Source organism: Sus scrofa, chromosome 15 (assembly GCF_054392235.1).
Source record: "Sus scrofa isolate SSC_HxYL_T2T_F1_AM1 chromosome 15, Sscrofa_HxYL_maternal_Yorkshire_Landrace_v2.0, whole genome shotgun sequence".
Classification (NCBI taxonomy): Eukaryota; Metazoa; Chordata; class Mammalia; order Artiodactyla; family Suidae; genus Sus; species Sus scrofa.
The window spans coordinates 131286638-131310445 of record NC_139397.1 but is presented as its reverse complement, the minus strand read 5'-3'; the positions used below and the strand labels follow the sequence as shown (position 1 = coordinate 131310445).

The 23808-nt window shown below is 40.0% G+C and overlaps 1 protein-coding gene across 3 annotated transcripts in view; it reads right to left on the bottom strand.

Annotated features, from left to right (window-relative positions):
• Window positions 1-13094: 13094 nt before the first annotated feature.
• Window positions 13095-23808, bottom strand: part of VWC2L (von Willebrand factor C domain containing 2 like) — a 417121-nt gene continuing 406407 nt past the window's right edge. For all 3 annotated transcript variants that reach the window (XM_084999023.1, XM_021076096.2, XM_084999024.1), the window contains one exon: window positions 13095-16435. In XM_084999023.1, the coding sequence (XP_084855149.1) occupies window positions 16287-16435 (149 nt within the window). In that variant the 3' untranslated portion in view covers window positions 13095-16286. The remainder of the gene's footprint in view (window positions 16436-23808) is intronic.

Genomic DNA, 23808 nt, shown 5'->3' with positions numbered 1-23808 from the left:
TGCTATTCATAGCCCGAGTAAGACCTCAGTGATTTTATTGTATGTATGTATATTTATTGTGTGCTTAGGGTAGAAGGTAACATCTGCCTAGCAGTCTGAGGCTTTAGCCTTAGACCAGTTCCACCACTTATTAATCATGTAATCCTGTGCAAACCATTTAACTTCTTGGAGCTTCAGTTTCCCTAACATGGTAATGCAATAAATACCACTTGCTCTGTCACTACAGTGATTTCTTAGGATAGGAAATTAATAGTATATTTGAGAACACATTGAAAATAGGAAAATGCTACACAAATACAAACTTAAGTATGAAGTATTCAGCAAGTTAATGTGTCAGACTAATGCCTGGATGACCAGGGATGATGTGTTGGTAAAGAGTAAGTTTAAGGCACAAGAGCTAGTAGAATGGTTTGGAAGCTTTTGTGTCCCAAAGATGTTTTCTGGATTGCGTTTGACAGGACAAGAGCTCATGTATTCTTCACTTGGTTATCCCAACATTAGCCCTGTTCCTAATATGCCATTTTGAAAATGAGGATATGGGGATATGAGCTGGGGATATGCAAGCTCATACTTAAGAATAGGGAGTAATTTAAGAGAGTGACACTGGCCCATGGAGACATCACCTCTGTCTCTGTCTGCCTTTAGTCATGAGGAAAAATGAGTTGAGCTCTTCTTTCTTTAGCACATTCTTGTTAAATTAGCAGAAACTGGAACCCCCACCTCCCATTATACTACTACCTTTTGGATTTTGAGGAACATGGCATTCCTACTTTTGTTTTTGTATGGGATGCAAAATTAGTGAAAGACTGATAAGTGAAAGCAGTAACCTTGAATTTTGTGAAAGTTAAGGAAAATCAAATGCTGAAGAGTTATACATCTGCAACGGAAATTAGTCCCAATGCAGCCCTTCTGCTCTCGGATTCCGGGCACACCAATAAAATACCAGAAGACATGCAATACAATGAAAATTGGTTCTTTGGGTATCGTAGCATCTTGACTTAGACAGGCTTTAACCTTGGCCTCATGCTTCCTGCGGGGCCTGCTGCTGATGCTGTGTAGATGCTGGAACTATCAAGCAGCACTCAGAAATTTTCATCTGAGTAAAATTAAAAATGAAACCTTCAAAGTCCTATCGATTCTAGACATGTTCTCTATGCATTAAACTCAACCTAATGGACTGAGAAATGAACATTTCAGCATGCATAGATAAGAATTATTTCTATGAGAATCAATTATTCATATGCCCTTTACCCCGCAATATATGTATTTATGTACATGAGTAGATAATACCAAAGCATCCTGTTGAATCTGAGATACCTGAGAATCAGTTTTCATTTGGGCCACTTAGATTATGGTCAACATTAAGCCATCATTAGCTCTTGGCTCTGGACTTCTCTAAAAATATAAGTGACAAGATTTAATGAGCATTTTGACCACTGGGAGCACTGAGAAAGGACTTTAGCATGACTAGAATACAGAAGAACATGTGGCTGCAGAGATTTATGATGTTCTGATCATCACCCCATGTATCCTCATTTGGCTTATTTCTCTGTGTTATAATTGATATTTTCCCAGCTCTATAGTCTGTGCTTGTGTGAGCTTACCTGCTTCATGTCTTTTATGTTCTTAAAACTCCTCACCCTGTATCCCTATCTGCTTCTTGTCCTTGAACTTCAAACTCATATATCCTATGATCTGCTGGAGAAAGTTATTTAGAAATCTCGTTATCTGCAATTCAACATAAACTTTAATAGGACTTAATTAAAGTTTAAAATCTTATTCCTTTAAACCCAACCTGTTCTACCCCTTGTATTTCAGCTCTCACTCAGACCACACTGCTTCCTCCTTTCAGTTCCCATATTTAATTCTCAGGTCTTCATGATTTTACTGCTTAAAGTTAGGTCAGATGGATCTCCTTCTCTTTATCCCTATAAAAAATGCTCTAGAGTAGACCATCATGATCTCTTTAATTGAGTACAGCTGCCCTCCAACCTGACTTCAGTATAGTGTCCCACCCTTAGATGCATTTTCATGGTGTAGCCAGAACCAGAATCTTCTCTCCAACTTGCACATTTGACTCTGCATCTCCTCTCGAGAATCTCCCACTGATTCCCTAACATCTACCAACTGAAGTTTAACTTCTTAAATCTTCGTTTATTAATTATTTATTTACTTTGACTGTGCCCGCAGTAGTGGAAGTTCCTGGGCCAGAGACTGAACCTGTGCCACAACAGTGACCTGAGCCATAGCAGTAACAATACTGGATCCTTAACCTGCTGGGCCATGACGCAACTTCAAGTTTAACTTCTTAATAGGGCTCACAAGACACCTCCCCCACCCAATGACTCAGCCCACACTTGTCCTAATAGCTTCACCTCTCCATCTGTGTGTACTATGAAGTTGCTTGTAACTCACCACACTTGCAGCATTGCCTCCCACCACATGTCCTTGTTTGTGATGTTCCCTTGGCTGCAACAACCTGCTCATCTCTCCACATCCCATTAGCCCTTGTACATCTTTCAGGATTCAGCTGCCACATCTCTTTCTCTAGAAAGCCTTCCCTAAAATCCAATGTGAAGTAATCCTCTTTTATGCTCCATCACATCCTGTGCAAACCTCTATATATTGAAATTTTATTGACAGTTTTGTGTCTCTCCTTCACCAGGCTATAAAGTTTTTTTTTTTGAGAAATACTATTTTGTATTCATCTTAGTACCCTTAACATGAAGCCTGATGCCTTCCATTTGGCAAATGATTTAAAATGCTTGTTAAATTGTCTTTGAGTTAAATTAATACATTTAATAGTTTTTCATAAGGCTTCTTTGGCTGAGAGTTTTGGATAATTGGATAGATTATGGAGAAAACCTTGGAGGGATTCTTAATTTAGAAGCTCTTTGTGTCACTTATAGGTTAGAAACAGGTTTTAAGGGCAAGTACTGTGTCAAAGTCCAAAGGAATATACACCAAAGTTTCAGCTTAGTTTTGTAAGATGCTGGTTAAAAGTGTCTGGGAACTGTTTGCACTTCCAGGATTATAGGATTGTTGCTATCCTGCAATAACATGTACTATGAGTTCAATTATTAGAAATGTAAAAAACTTTTTGTGTAAATGATTGGTAATAATTAATGCCCATCGGGTTAAGAAATTTGCAGCCTCTGAGACCCTTCCGGTTTTGGAGTTCTAGGAATTCCTAGAACTCATTCCTAAGGAAAGTCAGAATAAAAATTATTTTAACTGTATTGTACCTGTCAAATTTGACCATCACTTGGTCATGTTGGTTATCTAAAACTGCAAAAACTGAGCCTATCACGTGACCATCTACCACCTTTTTAAAGAAATCCCAAGTACTTTGTATTAATGTGCTCTCTTGGTCATTTTAGTCAGTTTTCTCAGTTAAGAATCTTAAAAGAAGAGGTCAAAAAGTCTAATTTCTCTGAAGAAATGGGAATTTTACATAAAAATAGATAGCACTTTGTCTCTTCTCTTTGCCAAAACTTCATTCTGATGGACCCACTAGCTGAAAGGAGGGATATGCACGTTGCAGGTTTTTTTTTTTTTTTTTAAGATGTCATTTAATAGTCTCCATGGGTCCATTTGTCTGAGATAGGGTAATATGCTTCTTTTTTTAAGTAAATGTGTTTGCTCTACTAATTGTCCCTTCATTTGGTGGGTTTTGGCACCAAAATGCTGAGCAGCTAGACTTTTAACTTAAGGAACCTATAATGTACATATTCCTGGAAATGAGGAAACATTTTGTGTTTAGAAAGAAGTGGATTTATTTGACACATCAGAATTTTTGGTTTGTTTAGAAAGACAACTTACATATTTCTCCTGACATAGAACATCCAGAAGAAGGAAACAAATCATAAAGTTTAGGGGTAAAATCGATTTTGTGTCTTGAGGGTACCTGCAATATTTACTTTATTTTGTTCCTTTATTAGATTTACATCTTATTACATGCCAGACACCCTGCCTAATGCCTCATAAACTTATAATCTGGTAGAAGGTACAACTAAAAAGATAATTTATAAATTTCCTGAACAGAGAAGTCCAGAGGGCAAGGGAAGGACATTCTGAGGGATCTTAATCTAGTCAAAGTGCAAGGCTAATGCTCCCTACAAAATGTCCTTTAGGCTGAGGGCTGGAAAGGAGGAGTTGGGGTGGGGCTGGTTCAGGTGTTCCAGGCAAAAACTACGGAGCACAAAGTTCCTATTGGATGTGGGCCATCCCCTTGGGAAATGGTTAATACTCCCTCTAGTCTCTGATGACCCCAGCTTCAGTGTCCTGATGCTTTTTTCCTTCTCTATTTCTCATCTGACCTTTCAGAACTCACTTGTTGGGGAGTCTTGCCTCTCTTTATAGACTTGCACAAGACTTTACTGACCATTGAAGGGAGATGGTGATGAAGGAAAAATTTGGCTGGAAGTGATGAAATAATATGAAGGACAAGCCCTTTCCTTCAAGACTAGAAACTGGGCTTCACTGCTGGTGATTTTAATATTCACCACTGCTTCTAAGCAGCTCTCTGCAGGAGTCCAGTACATTCCTAAATTAAAGTATATTAAAATGTAAGTTTATAGAGATTTCCTCTTATTTTTTCCATAATAGCTGATCTTTGAGTGAGATTGAAGATTTTTTAATATTAGTAATTACATTTTTCCCCAAAAATAAAGGGATGCTGTACTATGAATGAATTTCATGAACAAAATGTTGAATGAAAGATGCCAGCCAGGTTCAAAAGATACCTCTTGTATGATTCTGTTTGGTTTCAAAACAGGTGAAAGTGAGTTGTGCTGTTTGGCAGTTCACTATTTTTGCTGGGGATTATCCTTGGTGGCAGTGAGGGCATTGACTGGAAGGGGGCGCATGGGGATTTGTGAGGTACGAGTGATACACCCTATATATTCCACGTTATGAGCATCATACTCTGTGTGCTTTTATGCATGTATAGTGTAAGTCAATAAGGAGCTTGGAAAAAACATTGTTCACTTACAATGACTCCTTTATACAAAGGAAGAAAGCATTTGGCCTTGCAAACGTGATTCTGACAATATCTACGGAGTCATTAAGAAGTGGGTCTTGACCATGATCCAGTTTCTTTGATTCAGCTCAATAGACATAAATCAGGTCTCAAAGAAAATTAGTTTGGACAAGATTATTTAGTTCAACCTCAAGTCCGATGATGCTAAGAATGCAATTGCTCAAACTAAGCAGTTTTAAAAATCTGCATCCCATTGTGTCAGAGCAGAGGGTAGGAGAATATGTTTCTAGACTGTATTTCATTGCATGCAGGGTGCATTTCCAACTTGCCCTTTTATTTCTCCAGAAGACAGCTAAAGAAAATTACAGTGCTATATACCCAGTTTACATACAGTGGATTTATATGTCCTAAAATAGAGATTTCATGGTAAACAAAAAAAAAATTTTTCTGAGTTGACATCATTTCAATAAGGCATATGAGTTTGATGATTGGCCTTCCATTTTCTGAGAGTGCAAATCAATGGGTTAGAATATGTGATTACAGATGTATGTTCTGGTTTTACTTTCTTTGGCAAGTGCAAAGGGGGAATGTGTCATTGCACACTGCATTGGTGTCATGAAGCCTCGTAATTCTGTGCAATCTTCTATTTTTTAAAAAATTACTTTATGCTTTTCAGATGTATTATTTCACAGCTTCGCCACTGTGACCCTGGCCACCCCTACTCACTGCAGGATAGCTGAATGTTTTTTGTGTTTTGTTTTTTTTAAAAGCCATAATCTCTTCACAAAACTATTTTTTTTTTTTTTGTCTTTTTTGCTATTTCTTGGGCCGCGCCCGTGGCATATGGAGGTTCCCAGGCTAGGGGTTGAATCGGAGCTGTAGCCACCGGCCTACGCCAGAGCCACAGCAACGTGGGATCCGAGCCACGTCTGCAACCTACACCACAGCTCGCGGCAACGCCGGATCGTTAACCCACTGAGCAAGGGCAGGGACCGAACCTGCAACCTCATGGTTCCTAGTTGGATTCGTTAACCACTGCGCCACAACGGGAACTCCCACAAAACTATTAAAAGCTGCTTACTCTGGGTTCTGGGTAGCTGGTGGCCTGGCTGCTGATAAAAAGCATGTGCTGGAAGGAAGAAGGTGAGGAATGGAACCCTGGTTGTCTCTGTTCTCATTCCTGAGTGGTGCTGGGATCTCTCCTACTATTATTTCTCTCCAAAGTGTGCCATGTAGAGCTGTTCAGTCATTCCTGAGCTGGAAGGTAGAATGGGTAGCTAAAGCAAACTCAGGCAATTAAGTTAACATTGCTGGGGGCAGAATATTCATCAGGCTGAGAAATAGGCAACTAAATGGTAAGAAGCCCCTGGAACATGGTTGGGTTCTCTGGTGAACTCAAAGTGGCATCCAGCCCAACCAATGGCATAGCAGTGCACTTTACAAAAACAAGTAAAGTGGCTTGCAGACCACTCTCCTCTCACGGCATGTAGGTATCCTCTGTATATCTGCATATCTGGATACCAAGGGGAGTCCTTCTCTGTTCCTTCTTTTTTTTTTTTTTTTTTTTGGCTGCCTCTGTGGCACACAGAAGTCAGGCTACGGACTAGGGAGGGATTGAACCTGCGTTACTGCAGTGATAACTGTTGGGTACCTAACACACTGAGCCACATGGAAACTCTGTGGTTTATTTGTTTTTTGGCTTTTTTTTTTTTTTTTTTTTGGTCTCTGTTCCTCTTAGAGCAGAGATGCCCTGCAGGACCACATCAGATAGTAAACAGAGCAGGTAAATGGAAAGTAAGTCCTCTTGAACAGAAACACTTGTGTAGATGCTAAAAAAAAAAAAAGCAATCAAACAACCCCCCCAACTATATGTTCATATTAATATTTCACCTATTTAAGAAGACATTATTTTCCTTTTTATACATATATCTCATATTGTCACTGCAATGATTTGGGGTACCATGGCAGGTTGATTTTGATGCCCTCAGCAACTCTCCTTTCCTTGCATTCAGCCTCCCTCTGAAATCAATGTACCACATGAGCCACAAATGCTTAGGGATGGGAAATTAAATCTATGAACAAGCAGAACTAATGAAATGCTTCACAGCAAGGCAAAGGTGGGATAAGAATTACTGTAGGCTAAACAAGCCTGCAATTGTTAGGCACAAAAGTGGGAGAATGTTCTAACTCTATGGAGAATTAGCAAGTGTGTGATCTTAATGACACAGCCATCAGCCCACCATGATGTCTATAGTTTGTTACCTTTCTATAGATACATTGTCCTGTACTATTTACACATAGATATGAATACACAGTATGCACCTTAGACATTTTCTACTTGCAGTTTAGAAATCATATGTTTTATATATCCAATAACTGCCAATCTTCTCTGTAAGATGTTGCCTAGCATCTTTTTATTATGTTTATAAAATTATAACACAGGAAACTTTTTTTTTTTTGTTTGTTTTTTTGCTATTTCTTGGGCCGCTCCTGCGGCACATGGAGGTTCCCAGGTTAGGGGTTGAATTGGAGCTGTAGCCACCGGCCTACGCCAGAGCCACAGCAACATAGGATCCGAGCCGCATCTGCAACCTACACCACAGCTCATGGCAATGCTGGATCCTTAACCCACTGAGCAAAGCCAGGGATCGAACCCTTAATCTCATGGTTCCTAGTCGGATTCGTTAACCACTGAGCCACGACAGGAACTCCATGGGAAACTTCTTGACAGCTTGTTTCAAGACTAGTCTTGTGAGTTTATAGAACACATGGTCATCCCCATATTGTCATTTCTGAACATTTGGAAAGGGCTCCAGTCTCCACAGCACATCTCTTGTTTGCTTTCTGATGCTTTAACAGGGACCACATGGTTGAACCTGGTATCAAGTAGGAAGAGTCAATAGGTAAGGTAAAAAATGCAAACACTCTTAATGGATGGCACTACCCAAATCCTACTGAAATGCAAGGACAAGTTTTGATAAAAGGAAGTACCCTGGGTACCCCAAATTGGGTAGAGGACAGTGAATTTGACTGGGCTGTAAGCTGACTACAGAGAAAAGGGCAGATGGCAGCAACATAAGTAAGTGATTCCTTCATAATATGAAGGTGACCTATATTGGCTTTATTTGCTCAAAGTCCTTGATTTGGTGTTAGGCAAGTATTAACTGACTTGGATAGATTTCATTATTAAAAAAGTGGGTACAGTTTCATGGTCAGAGGTGATCAGAACATTTACTGTATAAACTGTCCAAGGGAATCAGATACTTCCCTCATTTTATCTTGTCTTTTCCTCTTTTAAAACTCACAGTCCAGGAGTTCCCATTGTGGTTCAGTGGAACCGAATCTGAGTAGTATCCATGAGGATGCAAATTAGATCCCTCGCTCGGTTTGTTAAGGATACAGTGTTGCAGTGAGCTCTGGTGTAGGTCACACATGCAGCTTGGATGTGGCATGGCTGAGGCATAGGCCAGTGGCTATAGCTCCAATCTGACCGCTAGGAACCTGGGAACCTCCATATACCGAGGGGGTGGCCCTCAAAAGACAAAAAATCCAAAACTAACAAAAAAAACCCCTCACAGTCCATCTCCCAGGAAGCCTTCCCATAGGCCCAGGATGATGCCTTGCCTTTTGCAAATATTCCCAGTATATCTGTTTCTATCTAGAGCACAGCACTCATCTCTCTCTTTTTGTGAACTTGCCTTGCTGTTTGTTCTATCAGGCCGTAAGCTCCTGGAAAGCAGGAAAAAAAAAAAAATGCCTCTTTGTATTTTAACCATAGTGACTAGTTTACCAGCTGGAACAATATTTATTGACTTATTGAATAAGCTCTTCAATTAGGATGACAGACAAAAGGAAAAGTCTGATGGCATTGATTGGGTCAGCCACAAGACAATAGTGGAGAAAAAACAGGAAACCTAAGCATTTACTGTATTAACATAATGCACTTTAAAACATCAAATTTATTTTTCTGAATTAAAAAAGGACTGTGTACAGTATAGTATTTTTCTCAAGAGTTCCTGGTCCATCCTGTTTGCATAACAAATTTCAGTGGAGGGATCTGATGAGATTCAGGATGAACTTTTTTTGTGATGACTGAAAAGGCCCTCAAAAATGGTGACCTCTGAAATGGCTTTCAAGTCATGAGAAGAGTAGGTGGTTGAAGACAGCTATTGCCTAGATGCTGAATAACCTGTGTGTGGGTTACCCTGAGATGGTAGCTACTAGAAGCCAGAGACGGACCTTTCAACAAGATTAAAGAGATGCTATTAATTGCTATCGATCATGGGTCAACAAATTAAATTGCATCTGCAACTGCATCTCTGAAAGGTCTAAATGAGAAATGCAGTTAATGGGTCTGGCTGACCCAATGTTGTGATTAATTAAAAAGAGAGTGGAACCATAAAACAAACAAAAGCCAAAAAAAAAAAAAAAGTAATGGAACAGGATGGGCATCCTTGGAAATCTCAAATCAAAAGGGTCTCCCAGGACCTAACTTGCCACTTAATCCTGTATATTCTGAAAGGAAAAACAAGAACAAAAACAAAAAACCAGCAAAGGCCCCAGCAGATGGCTAAAATATTCTTTTTTTTTTTTTTAATTTCGAGAAAACTGATGAATAATAATAGGAAAATAAAGCTGACATTATATATTCTGAAGGGGTATGAACAGAGGTGCTAGAAATTTATAAGCAGGCTGTATTCACAATATACAAAAAATTATTTAACCATGATGAGAGATTATTTACCACAAATTAGTAAAGAACTCTGTTATTTTTGCCATTGCACCTTTTGACTTCTATTTCAAGAATATTATGAAAAAGTTTATGACCAGTGGAGGACTTTGGCTCTTCAAATTGTAGTTATTCAAACCAGGATGAAAATAGAATTGGTAAATAGAAACAGAGAGGGCTTCCCTGGAGGCAAACAGATCTGAGGTTTATCCTAAATACCTTTGCCATTACCAGCATCATTCAGCACAAAGTCTAAAGTAGAGTATGTGCCACTCCCAAGGAAAGCATGGGTTCCATGTTTTTCATGGTTGTTAATAGCATCAATATCCTTCTAATCACCTAAACCGGAAACAAGGGCTATTTTAATTCTCGAATTCCATTTGATCCTCCATGAAGTCCTATTGCCCCAACCAGTCTGAGGGTCACCACTACCAGATCAGATTCTCATTATTCCTTCCTGAACTCTTGTGGTTGCTTCTTGTTAGCATCCCCACCTCTCTCCCCAGATCCCAACCCATCCTTCATTCTGCTGTCAGAATTGTTATTCCCAGATCTGCATATGGCCATGTCACTCTCTTGTTTATTAATTAACGCACAGTATCAATTAATAAAAAACAAGTGCACTTTCTCAGCATGATTTTCCACCACTTGACAACTATATTTCCTTCCTGGACATGTCTTTCTCTGTGTCCCATCTACCTCCAAATTGACAATCAAATCACACCTGACTACTTATACTCCAAAGATATATTCACTTTTTTTGATACGCTATAAAAATATCATCCCCTAATTCCTGCACAACTTGCACTCAAGCTACATGATCCAAACTCAGGGTTACCTTATCCATGAGATTTCTCTTATCATGTCAGCCAGAACCATGCTAGCTAACACATCATATTTTTCTTAGGTTCCAGGCTCTGTTCTAAGTGATGTTGGGGTAATATTCTGTTTAATACTTATAATCCTGATTAAAAGATGTTTTGGCTCCAATTGTGTGAGCCTGAGAAAATCACCCTGAATCTCACTGTTCCAGTCTACAAAATGGGAAAGTAGTTCATGATATCATGATGGGTGAATAGTTAAACTCATGAATGTAAATCATCTCATGTAAAGTAGCCAATACAGCTTCTGATGCACAGAAAGGTCTCAAGATGTGGAAGATGAAGTTTATATCCAGATTCCTCCCTGCCTCACATAACAGTTTTTACAACTCAAACTTAATAAATATAGCTCTTTTAGTAAGTATAGATCTTTAAAAAGGGTTACTACTCAAAGCCATGGAGTAAGGTAAGCACAGGAATTTATGAAGTTAGAATTTGGGCTTCAAAGAACAATGAGTTCAAGATTTTCAAACTGAGGAGTACCTGTTGTGATTCAGCACATTAAGAATACAACATAGTGTCAGTGAGGATGCGGGTTCTATCCCTGGCTTTGCTCAGAGGGTTAAGGATCTGGTGTTGGTAAAAGCTGTGAAATAGGTTGCTGTGGTGTAGTGCTGCAGCTGCAGCTCTGATTTGACCCCTAACCCAATCACATCATCACCACAATTGAAAGTGTTTAGAATAAAAAACAAATTTTGAGTCCTTAAAATTAAGTGAAGGACATTCCTTTAACTCAATGTATTTAACTCTTGCCCTATGAAAGGCACTAAGGCACTAGCTCATCAAAAACACCAAGATGCCTTCTGGATGTATAAGGTCAATCAGGGAGAAGCAGGTGTTCACACCAAACAGAGCAGATTGAGGCTCATTAATAACCTGTCCCCATTTGAGGTATAAATCCCTTACCAACGGGAGAAGAAGGTATAGGTGAGATTGCCCGCTCAGAGAAAGTGTTTGTCTTTCAACATCATGAAGGTACCTTTCTTTAAAAGAGTAATATTCCTAACACGAACACTGAAACAACCATCCAGGACTCTATCACAGTTCAGAGCTTTCCCTCCAAGGCTTGGAAGGGTTCTTCTGTGCAACTTGAATCAGAAATGAACTGTAAACAATCTTTTGCGAGGGACATAGGGAGCTGGGGATTGGACACATGGGAAACTGAAAAGCAAGACAGCCTCATCTTGTTTTAAGAAAATGTTGGTGGAGCAGGGGTGTGCATCCATGTGTATGGGGACTCCATGCTGCTGTTTTTCTAGTGGTTGGCTCTTTTCATTCTTCTTCCAACAATGCAGTAAATGATGGCGATTTATAAAGCATTGTTCAGTTTTACTCTGTGTTAGGCAGTGCGTTTGTCTCAAGGAGAAGGAAAATAACAGTTTGCTCTTACTCCCTAAGGAAAGCTTATGCATGGACAAAGGGCAGCATCCTCTGGGTGCTGGTTACGGGTGATGGTTCTCACTCTGGGGCTCTTTGTTGATCCTCAAAGATCAGTTGGTAGAAAGCCTCTTGCCTGTCACTTGCCCTGCTCAGCACCTAGGAGGGAGTTTAACATGCACTTTAAAAGAGTAATTTTCCTCAACATAAACCCTCTAATAACAATAACAAACCTGTGAGTCTGTTGGAGTTCACAATTGTTCAAATCCCTACTGTGGACTTAGGCAGAACAACCAAATGCAATGTTATGGTTGGTTTGGATCATGCAAACACCCCTTTTCCCTCATAGTTTAGAAAATTAAGGAATTTGAATATCAATTGGATATTGATGGCATTAAGAAATTATTAGTTGAGTTAGGTTTGTTACATTACCCCTTTTTTTCAAAGAATTGATTATTGCAAGATGAAGGGATGAAATGATAAGCTTGGTGTTTAAAACACTCAAGGGAAAAAAATAGATGAAGCATTATGCAAAACCTTGAAAATTATTGTACCTGGGCAATGGGTAAATGGAGGTTCTGTATACACTTTTCTCAATGTTTGTGTATGTTTGAAAACTTGTACAATAAAAAAAAAAATAAAGTCCGCTTTGCCAGTTAAGATCCTATGACCTTGGGCAGAGCATTTAACCTCTTTGTACTCTGGTTTCTTCAACAGCAAAGCAGAGAAAACAAGAGTCTCTCCCTCATAGCTGTGCTGTGTGGATTAAATGGAATATTGTGGGTTCAGAGCAGAGCACAGGGCCTGCCACAGAGCACGCACTCAATAATTACAGATTATCATTAGTAGTGTGCATGGATACAGGTCAGAGAAATATTTTTCCTATCGCTTACACTCTTCACTGCTGGTTTGAGTTCCTCTCTGATCCCTAAGTCAGCCTTGCCTTGTATTATGAAAAATGAAAATGTACACAGTCAAATGCTAACGGCAGAGCTTAATTTGAATTGAATCTTGCTCTAATGACACATGTATTTTCAGATGATAGAAGTCCCTGAGAATTGGTCATTAAATGATGAGATTAGGGAGAAGGGAGAACTTTAGGAAGGAAAATATACCACAAACAATGTTTGCTGGTTAACACACTTTATATTTAACAAAATAATTTTTTAATAATATATTTTTTTACACATCAAAGATTGTTGCTAGAATCCCCTTTTTATACAGTTTAGTGTTTAGTTTTTTTTTTTCTCACTAGTTTTCAGGCACACCATTTTTCAAAGATTTTAGAAACTGAATCGTTTTTGAACAGGCATCAGCCGACAAACAGGATGTTGATCCCTTATTTAAACAGAGCTGTAGTTAAAGCCGAGAACCAAAGGCAGAGGAAAAACAGGGGGTGGGGGGCGAGGGGGGAGCGTAGAGGTGACAGGGTGGCTGCAAACAAAGCTTTCAGAAGAAAACAAAAACAAAAACAAAATGACAACAGAGGAGACCAGAACTCTGCTGTTCAGAGTTTGGAAAGAATTTCTCAATGACCTGGGTAGAAGGAAGTTGTAAAACGGTTATTAGTTGATGAGAAATTCTGTCACAGTATAGGTTCATCTCTCCCTAAAGGGGGAAAAATGTCAGTGCTACAAAGTCTTAAAGGAAACAGCTTGCAGTGAAACTCTGAGAGGGGGGGGGAAAAAAAATCCAAGGACAACAATAGAAAATCCCTCTCTCTGGCTGGAGCAGAGGCCACTGAACAGCCTTCATTCTGCAAACTCTGTAGAGAGTTTCTTGATGGATGGATATTTTACTCTGTTCTAGGAAATTCTTGCTGTGGTGACTATCACTGTGCCAAGACTTTGATGCAAAATTTCTGTACCCTGGCTTCCCAGTTGCTCCCTCCTTTTGTTTTCTAAAAAGGACATAGTACCTCCTTAATAATAGATAGGGTACTATGCTACATGGCTCTATTAATGATGTTTTCTGGGTTTCACACCTTATTCCTGTCATTTATTATTATTATTCTTTCTTTCCAAGAGTGTAAATTTTTGAAGCTGGCAATAGGCAACCTCAGGGCAAAGAAAGCTCTATAATACATCTCTGTCTAGACACACGCTGAAGTGTAGAGTGCCTTTACTTTGGAGTGCAGGCATAAATCATGCAGAATTGTTCATGAATGATTCATGACTGTCTATATGATGTATCCAGGGTGGCAACTGACAAGCACCAACCTTGCTGCAAATTGGTGTTCTAAAGGGAAGGCAGCTTGATATTCTCCCTCAGATGGCGCCAGCCAGGCTATTTGTATCATAACACAAGCCTGGTGTGCATGAGAAGTGCCAGGTCCGACTCGTCAACACATTAATTTTGGAAATGACAACTCTTTCTTGATGACAGGAGGTGCTCCCAAGGAGGAGAGGCTTGATGATTTTAAATGAAAACCCAGTTGATGACACTAAAGAAATGTGTGTCCTGAGGCTGGACCTGTGGCACAGAAGCATCACCCCCTTTGGAGGGGACTGACTTACCCTCTCAGGGCTGCTGATTGTGCCTATCCCGAAGGGCTCAGAGCTCTCACCAAAGCCATAGCCTCAGCCAGACCTTGCCCCGTATGTCCCCCTGGTAGGAAATCACTCTATACTGATTATTCTAGGCCACTGGTTCTCAACCAGGTGAATTTGGCCCCTCCCCCATGCCTTGGGGACATTTGGCAGTGTCCGGAGACACTCTGTTGTTACCATTAGGGTGCTGCTCTTGGCATTTAGTGGCGAGAAGCCCCAAATGCTGCTAAACATCCCAAAAGTGCACAGGACAGCTCCCAACCACAGTTAATTGTCTGGCCCCAAATGCCACTAGTGCTAAAGTTGAGAGACCTTGTACTGGGATGTGACACTCCCCTGGAGCTGTGGCCAAGCCGCGGTGGGGGTGGAAGCAGAACAGACAAGGACATCGATGATGAAGACAACCTTCAAGTGTCCTCAAGGACCCTCCCCCACTTGCGCCAGGGTTTTCAAAACAGGAGAGTGGAATAAGCAACTAACTATGCCATGTGGTTTCAGAATTGCTAAATTTGCACTTGAATCGAGGTGGCATCAGATACCCTGTGTGTTTTATTTTTTTTTCAGTTACTACACTAGCAGCATTACCAGGGCAACCTTGAGACTCTTCAAAGGTTCACTTTAACTGTTCAGTATCTAATATATACATTTAAAAAAATGTTCAACAATTGGAATTGTATTGTGCAAGACCCACTCTACCCTAATCTGTAGTTTTAATCAGCACTTGAGGTGGAAAGAGTGTCCTGAATCTGTGTTTTAGATGTAGGGCTGAGGGGTCATTACTATGATATAGCAAACACAGTCCTGAACCAGAAAAACTGCCTGTGTATACTACCAGCTCCCAGCCAAATCTGAACTCTAAAGCTGGAAGTGTTCAGAAGGATTCAGATTCACAGCGGGGCTACCTACTGTTCTGGTATTTATCGTGCCAGGTGACAGAGCGGGTTTTAGAGTATGTTTCATTATAAGCCGAACTTAAATTCAGCATCGTGAGAAAGTCTGGTGATTAACACTGCAATTTTGAATACCTGTCTCCCTTTAGATTCTTTAGTCAAGCTCAAGTATTCTTCGCCTATTAGTGTTTGATTGGCAGTTTCAAGGTTTTGTGTATGAAATGTGTGGTTTGTAAGAGTTGAATTGTGAGTCCCTGCGTAATGCACCAAGCACCGGGTCCCCTCTCAGCCCAGCAGAGGGTCTGTCTGTGTGCACCTCTCTCTTCTGACCCTGCTGGGCGTTATTCCCTCAAGGGGAGTGATGGATACTTCTGCATCTTCCTAATCAGGAAATGTCCTTACCCCTGACACTGCTTTACCAGAGTTTGACATAACTCACAACCTCACTGGCCCCTCAGACTCTAAAAAGGAAAAAAGTAAATTATTACAAGAGAGAAATGCCATGTTTACAGAAGAGTGAAAATGGAATAAGTCGGTAGATGGTGAGCTGGCGGGCCAGAGGTGTCACCAGAGAAGCCTGTACAAGGCTATTTCTTTCTTTTTGTTCCAGAAATCCGGTTGTCAAGTCACCATCAAGCGTGGATAATTACAAAAGCGGTCTTGATAGCTGTATACTATATATATTTTATATAGCAAGAAAGAAAGAGAGAAATTTCCTCTTAGTAAAATAATCACTTTTGTCAACCCTAAAAGGTTTTGCTGGTGACCCTGTTGGAGCTGGCAGGAGTTTGTTTGTTTGTTCTGTCTCATTTTAAACATGTGCAGTGTAGAAGCCATAGCATCCTCTCCTAAGAACTTGTCATCGGGTGGGAATCTCTTCTACACAGTCTGCTTGCCTTGGCATTCGCGCTTTGAACACTGAGCAGGCTTCCACCAGTCCCCGTTGTGACAGTGACAGATGTTACATTCATCCACTTTCACTTCAATGCCAGCCGGAATTATCGTAGTTCCTGCAAAGCAGTTTGGACCTGGAATATATACATACCTTGATTAGTTGATTAAATCTGAGAGGCCCCTTTTCTTTCTTCCATCCCCTACCCCAATAAAAAACACCCGACCCCTAAAGCTATGAATGAGTAGGTCAGACCACTCTTAACAGTATATCCTTAAGAAATTTTCTAGTTATCTCCTTTAAATGCAAACATCAACTTCTATCATCTTTTGCATGCCTATTGTCTTTTTTGCACATGGCTTGTATTCCCTATAAGTGTCATGCATTCAAAAGGGAAAAGATCCAATGCTCAAAAAGTCTGTTACTGAGTACATGCAGTTTTCTAAAGTAAGGGTCTATGGATTAAACTATTTGCTTTACGCTCTCCTTGTAAAGTCTGCCAAATTGTCCCATGAAACTCAAGTGGAGGTCTAGCAGAGTTTGCAGCAGTTGGCAGGACCCCATGGCCCATCCTCTCTCTTCCGTGGTGGGTACAAGACAGTGAACTCACTAGCTCCCTGGTTTCAGCACCTCCCTAAGCCCAGTTCCTGGAATCCCCAGCTTGTTTCTTGATAACAATGAATAATTCATGACCAGATGATTTATTCATGTCCTAAACAAGCTTTGTTAGAGGTTCATTTGATTTTTATAAATGGAGTTCCTTTAATCTGCTGGCTATTTTTTTATTTTTTTTTAAGAATGACCCAAAGGGTTGGCTTTTGAAAGTCAGCAGGAATTTCATTTTACTTTCTAGATTCAGGAAAGCTTTACTGAAAATGTCACTTGCTCGTTATATATAAACATTTTTAATATTCACCATTCTCAGTTTTTTACTTCTTCTCTTTTTCCTACTTCCCTTTTGTTTTCTCTTTTTGTTTGTTTGTTTTCTCTTAACCCTCCCAATGCAGAAATGCTAGTATTCGATATTAGTGATCTTCTTTCTCAAATTCAAATGAGATGAAAATTGTTTCCCAAGATGCAGTGGGTTACAGTGGGGTGGTGCAATTTGCTGTTTCTTTGAAACAATTTGGTGTGAGTCTCTGAGGTATGTATATGGATAAAGAGAGGAAGACATGTTCCCTAACTTCAAAGTAACATGGCCACAAGCATCTATATCTGTACCTTACTTTCACTTTCTTACCATTGAGTAAGAATTTATGGGGGTACGTTTACCAATAAATAAATAAAATCAGGGGAAATTTGTAGTTCACTTCATAATTGGAATCTTACCTTTATAAAAGTGGTAATTATTACATTATAATGTCTATTTCTCAATGCATAACTATTTAGTATGTCATGGCTCTAATCCCCATTATTTGAGAGCTCCTGGAGCTCAGTTGTGCATGTTCTTACCAATGGCATTGGTGCACCTATGCCTTTCTTTCACTTTGGTGCACAGACACCAGGGGCATGTGCTTGGGCATGAAGAGCCAGGAGAGTAGGAGGGATATAATGGGTCCATGCTGATAAATAGCTTAGCAAACTGCTTTTGCCCAGGAGGGTGCTTCTTGTTAAGATCTGTGGCCAAGATAAACTCTTGGCCATCTTAATTGCTGATTATATAAGGATCACTTTCTCAATTCCATAAGTCTAAGGGTTTAAGTCACTGTTCAATACACTGAACTATCTTTGGGACTACAGCACCTCCCTGGGAAAATTCCACACCAAATCATGAATTTGTTCTGCTATCAGAACCAAAGGGGTCTTTAGAGAACTTGGCAAGGAGACTTTCAGAATATAGATGGTTCTCCCATGGCTGCTGTTGGCAGACCTCTCCCAGCTCTGTTAATTCTTGGCTGGAAAGGTGCTGACCAGAGCTACACTAGCTTGAGAAATTGAACTAGATGAACACTACCCATTAACTACCTACCTATTTTCCCAGAGCCAGCCCAGAGGAGGCAGTGGTTTCTGCCTCGCCTCTTCCCCATATATAACCAACTCTTTTCACCCTAATTGTTCACTTTTAACAGATTTTTTTTTCTAAACAATGGTTCTAAAGCAAAAAAGTCCCGGAAACTAGTAGCATACGATGTAGAAAGAGTTCCCCAGCTTCTTGAGAGGTTCGGAAATGTCAGTAGAATCTTAACTCTGTGTGTGTGTTTATGTGTATGTTTTTACGTGTGTAGAGGCACACTACTGACTCCCAGGGGGTAGGTTCATCTCAGTGGAACAACAAGAGAAAAAGGCAGGCAGGGATCTTGGTAAAAAGAGATTTCTGGGAGTTCCTGTTGTAGCTCAGTGGATTATGAACCCAACTATTATCCATGAGGATTTGGGTTCAATCCCTGGCCTCACTTAGTGGGTTAAGGATCTGGGTTTGCCGTGAGTTGCAGTGTAGGCTGCAGAGGTGGCTCAGATCTGGCATTCCTATGGCTGTATGGCACAAACGAGACTTTCTCTGACTTGGAGAACAGACCTGTGGTTGCCAAGGGGGAAGGGGATGGAGTGGGATGGGCTGGGAGTTTGGGGTTAGTAGATGCAAACTATTGCATTTGGAGGGGATAAGCAATGAGATCTTGCTGTGTAGCACAGGAAACTATAATCATTTGTGATGAAGCATGATGGAGGATAATGTGAGGAAAAGAATCTATATTTATATATGACTGGGTCACTTTACTGTACAGCAGAAATTGACAGAACAATGTAAATCAACTATAATAGAAAAAATAAAAGCCTGAAAAAAAAAAGAGTTGTTTTGCACTCCTGCACTCAGCTCAGGAAATATTCATTTAAGTTGATTGACAAAATGCATAGAAAAATCCTTAGCACCTTGCCAGGATTGACCAAAGTCTCTGCCTGTAAGTAATATAGTAACCTCTGGACAGTCTACTTGGCAGCCAGAGGTATTTTACCGAATCAAAAACTCCTGCTTAATTTCATTAACAGTGATTTTATTAGCACCCGTTTGAGAACTTCAGGTGTAAATAAGCAAGCCTCAAGTTTGCTGCTAATAGCCTTATCTGATTAAAAGTAGTTTAGATAATTGTCAAGGAAAATCATTGACACTATTTGAAATTACTGTGGTCTTGGCCCTTTCTCCTTGATATTGGTGACAATAAATTCTAATTTGCTTTGAGTATGTGGTGTCCTACATGAATTCTTTTTGGAGGAAATCTATGCTATTGTCTACTTTATTCCTTTAGTTGGGAGCTGCTTTCCTTTTGTCTTGGTTTATGTGAAAGAATAAGTTGCTTAGAACAGTGAACTCAGTGTGGCAAAAGCAACAAATTTTAATGCCAAAGACTTGGACAGAGTCCAGAGGGGGGCAGTGAAAATGATTACACTGAAGCCTGGCAAATAGGACCTCTGAGAAAAGGTTAAAGGGATTGGAATTATTTAATCTAGAGAGAAGACGAGGTATAACTCAGTAATTCTCAGGGAATGAAAGCTTATTATGTGAAGAATGGTGACCAACTGTTCTCTCTCCCTTCTGACACCTAAAGTAAAAGGAAATGGAGATGCATCGACTCTCAAGGGATTGGAAACACACCTACACACATAAATTACTCAGAGAATTGAGAATTGAGTGTGGCATTTGCCAATAGTGTGGTGAGGTCTTCTTTCTCAGAGATCTTTAAGAACATAAGAGGTCTCACCTGACAGGTAGATGGATATTGTCAGCTCCTTGAAAACAGGAACTGAATATTTGTTATTTCCTATGGGCCAGCCCCACTACTGTGTCTTGAAAATATTACATACTCAGTATATGTTTCTTAACTGAATGAAATAGTATGAACTAGCTAGTTATATACTGGAGGCAAAATTATTTTATGAAGCTATAGATCCGGCCTTACATGTATTAGGCCTAGCTCTAGGAATATAGAAATATTTGTTAATTACTGGAAATTCATAGTGATAATTTCTTGACCACTTCATGCTGGGAATTTAACTCATTTAATCTTCCCAAAGGACCATATAAGATGTACATTCCTATCCTGAGGATACTGAGCCTCAAAAATAAGAAATAACTTGCCTCAGATCACATATCCAGGGAACTCAAGTCTGACTTTTAGGAAAAGAGGCAGAGTCCAAGTGTGTATTTCTAGGTTCCTTTGTCCAAATCCAGAACTTTTGATCCAAATTTAGAAGCCCAGTTGGCTTTAGTATTGAGAATGCATATTGAGGTAAGAAATTTGATGGCTAAAAAGAAGTGAGACCGTTTTTCTATAGGTCTTTATCAGATATGCTAGTTTTATACTGTGTACCCATATGGTCTCCAGAAAACATAATTGATCTAAAAACTAAATGAAATTCCTCAGGGAGAGGATACATGAGAACTGAGGCTTTGGCTTTCCTTTGGGTAGCAGTGGAGTTCCCACTGGTACTGCAAGTAGATAGACTAAGAAGCAGAGTACTCTCGAAGACCTCAGACTACTGACCTCAGACTACTGACTACTGGTTCAAGCTGTGGTTCCATGATTGGCAAGCACTCTGTAACCCAAATGTAGATGGGAGCCCATATGGTCCAGTCTCAGAAAAGATTCATAGCTTTGAAAATGCAATAAAATTGGAAATGTAATTCAAATCTTTACTGGGAGTTGGAACACATGGAAAAAACAGGCTAGGAATTCTCATATGTAACAAAATTTCCATGAAACACATAATTTTCTCTGTTACTCTGTATTTCTCTAGGCACCTATTTTTGCCCACCTAAAAAATAAAAACTGGTTTGCAATTTTTAAACAATAGATATTTTTCATAAGAAATCTCATAAGGAAGACCAATATAAGAAATACTTAAAAGCCGAACATTTCTGGTGAGGTGGCCATGGGGAGCCTCAAGTTCTATCATTTCAGCAGGATTTTTCCCCAACCTCCTACCTCAACCTTGCAGAAGTAACCCACGAGGCATCTGTGTAGAATACCTAGTGATCAGAGAAAAAGCATTTGGAATAATCTCCTCCAGCTTCAGTAATCGAAGAAACCAGAAAAAATTACAAGCGATTCTGTCATATTTGTGGTTGTAAGAACTGAGCCAATTTGCTGAGCCATTGAAGTTCTCTTTCTTGGTGAGTCCTGAAATTTCCCTCATAAGGAGTGCATCGAAACTACATGGAAAAGAAAATATGTAGCTACTTGGATTATACTTCCTACAGATTCATGTTTACCTGCAATCTTAAATATTATATAAGTTGTGTGAAGGAACAAATTCGTAACCTGAAATCAATGCTCTGAAGGTGACAATCACAAAGCTGTGGAAGGTCGTAACAGAGAACTTGACCTATGGGTTTGTGAAAAGATTTGAGTTGTGTGTGTGTGTGTGTACTCACATGCACGTGTGTGTGTGTGTGTGTGTCTGTGCAGGGAGAGGAGGAAGGTGAAAAGCCAGTGGGGTTAGAATGATGAAGGTACTGAAAAGTGGCTAGGAAAACAGTGATGTTCTGGAGCTAGAGGCTCACACTAGCTTGCAAGAGCCAGTTGTTAAATATTCAGGAATTTTATAACCTCGTTGACATTATTTTGGTGCTTGAAATTGACATATGAGATGTATTTATGCCACTAAAATCAGCACATGCTACAAATCAGGATTTTAATTGCCCCTTCCCCCTGCTGAGAGCCAAAGGATATAATCATTTATATCACTAGAGTTAGGACCCAGGATTCAGGGCCTTATTGGTCATGTTAAAAGGTGTTGTTTCTCACTCTAAAAACAATGGGATGCCACTGAAGTATTTAGGTAGGTGTCTGCATGCACACAGCATCTGTGTATATACATGAACATGTATAATCATCATGTAAAGACTAATTCCATAAACTGCACCAGTCTCACTATACGTCTTGTCCATAATGCATCCCTCATGGGACTACACATGATATATCTTGATGGATGGACTTTGAGATTGCAGACAACAAGTGGAACCCTCACAGGGCCTGGTATTGTGTGATGGCAAAAGCACACTGCTTTCTCTTTTGCTCTGAGGCATTAAATGTATCTGCTGAAATGCTGGAGTAATATTAAATTAGCGCCAGCAATTAACACATTGGTTTGAATTAATGGATCAGATTATTCCTTATAGAAAGTAAGGTCCTAAGGGAAAAGACACCAGGAAATGAGCAATTTGATCCAGGGAAAGAAGGAAAAGGGCTGGAGCCGGGTGGGAAGGTAATTTCTAGGAGGATGGTTTAGTTGGAGTCTCTTAGGGACGAAGATCATGTTTAATCTGATGGAGATACTGGGCTGTTTGAGGACTTGAGGGAATCCTATCAGTCAAGAAACAAACCTATCCTGGAGAATTTAAGCATAAAAAAGGCACTAATTAAAGGAAGTTGTATTTAGAGAATATCCAGAATAGCCAAAAGAACCAAGCTTGGAGGTAATACAATCAGGAGCAAGGGCCAAAATCATGCCTCAGATCTGACTCAGTGAAGGCACACCCTGGGTGTAGGTACAGCAGCCAGGCTCCATCAATATTACCAACCCAGGACTCTGGCTGCTGTTGTGGGGGATCATGGGCACAGCTGGCTTTCTGACAAGTCCTGCCAAGATGGAGATTGTGTAGTCCCTCTTGAAATCACTAGCTGTCAGTGGAAAGTGTGCAGTGAGTGAACCTGGATACAGAGCCTAGTCAAGTTCCTGCACTCTAGCTGCAAGGGAGGCTCGAACGTGGGTACCTAGCATTTATGGCTTCTCTAGGGAAAGAGAGGCTTTCTTCATATATAGAAGATTCCTCTGTCATAGGAATGAGGCATTTGTTCATTTCTGATGCTAAGACAGGTAGGGGGAGTGATCAGTGAGGGCAGATTTCATTGGCTTCAATTTTTTTTTTTTCCCCTGGGGCTACCTGCCAGTATGCTTGTCTAGTAATCACATAACAAAATAAATATTCATTCAGGACAAGACTCCTCTAAGCATGAGATACAGCTGTTAAGAAGACAGAGTTTCTGCCTTTGGGGAGTTGACATTCTAGTGGAATAAATCGGACAAAAAGCAGAAAAAACAACAGGGCATTTCCGGTCATTCTCTGCCATGAAGAAAATAAACAAGACATCATAGTTGAAGGCCTAGACTCAGAGATGGAACATTCTTTAGAGTTTATAGAATATGTTTATATATGCATTCTTATTTCATATTCACCATAACACTGTAAGGTGTTACTATGAATCTCACACATGTGAGGAAAGTAAAGTTTAGAGAGATAAAAGGACCTGATAAAAGGTGACTAAACAATTGGAGAGCTTAAATTTCAACCTTCCTCTTCTGACTTCTTTTCTTGAGGAGAGTCTTTTTATTTATTCTTTTCTCTTCTCTTTCCTATTCATTTTTATTTTATTTTATTTTTTCCCTTTTCTGCTATACCCACAACATATGGAAGTTCCTTGAGCCAGGGACTGAATCCGAGCTGGAGGGATTGAATCTGAGCTGGAGCTTCGACTTATGCCACAGCTGCAGTAAAGCCAGATCCTTAACCCA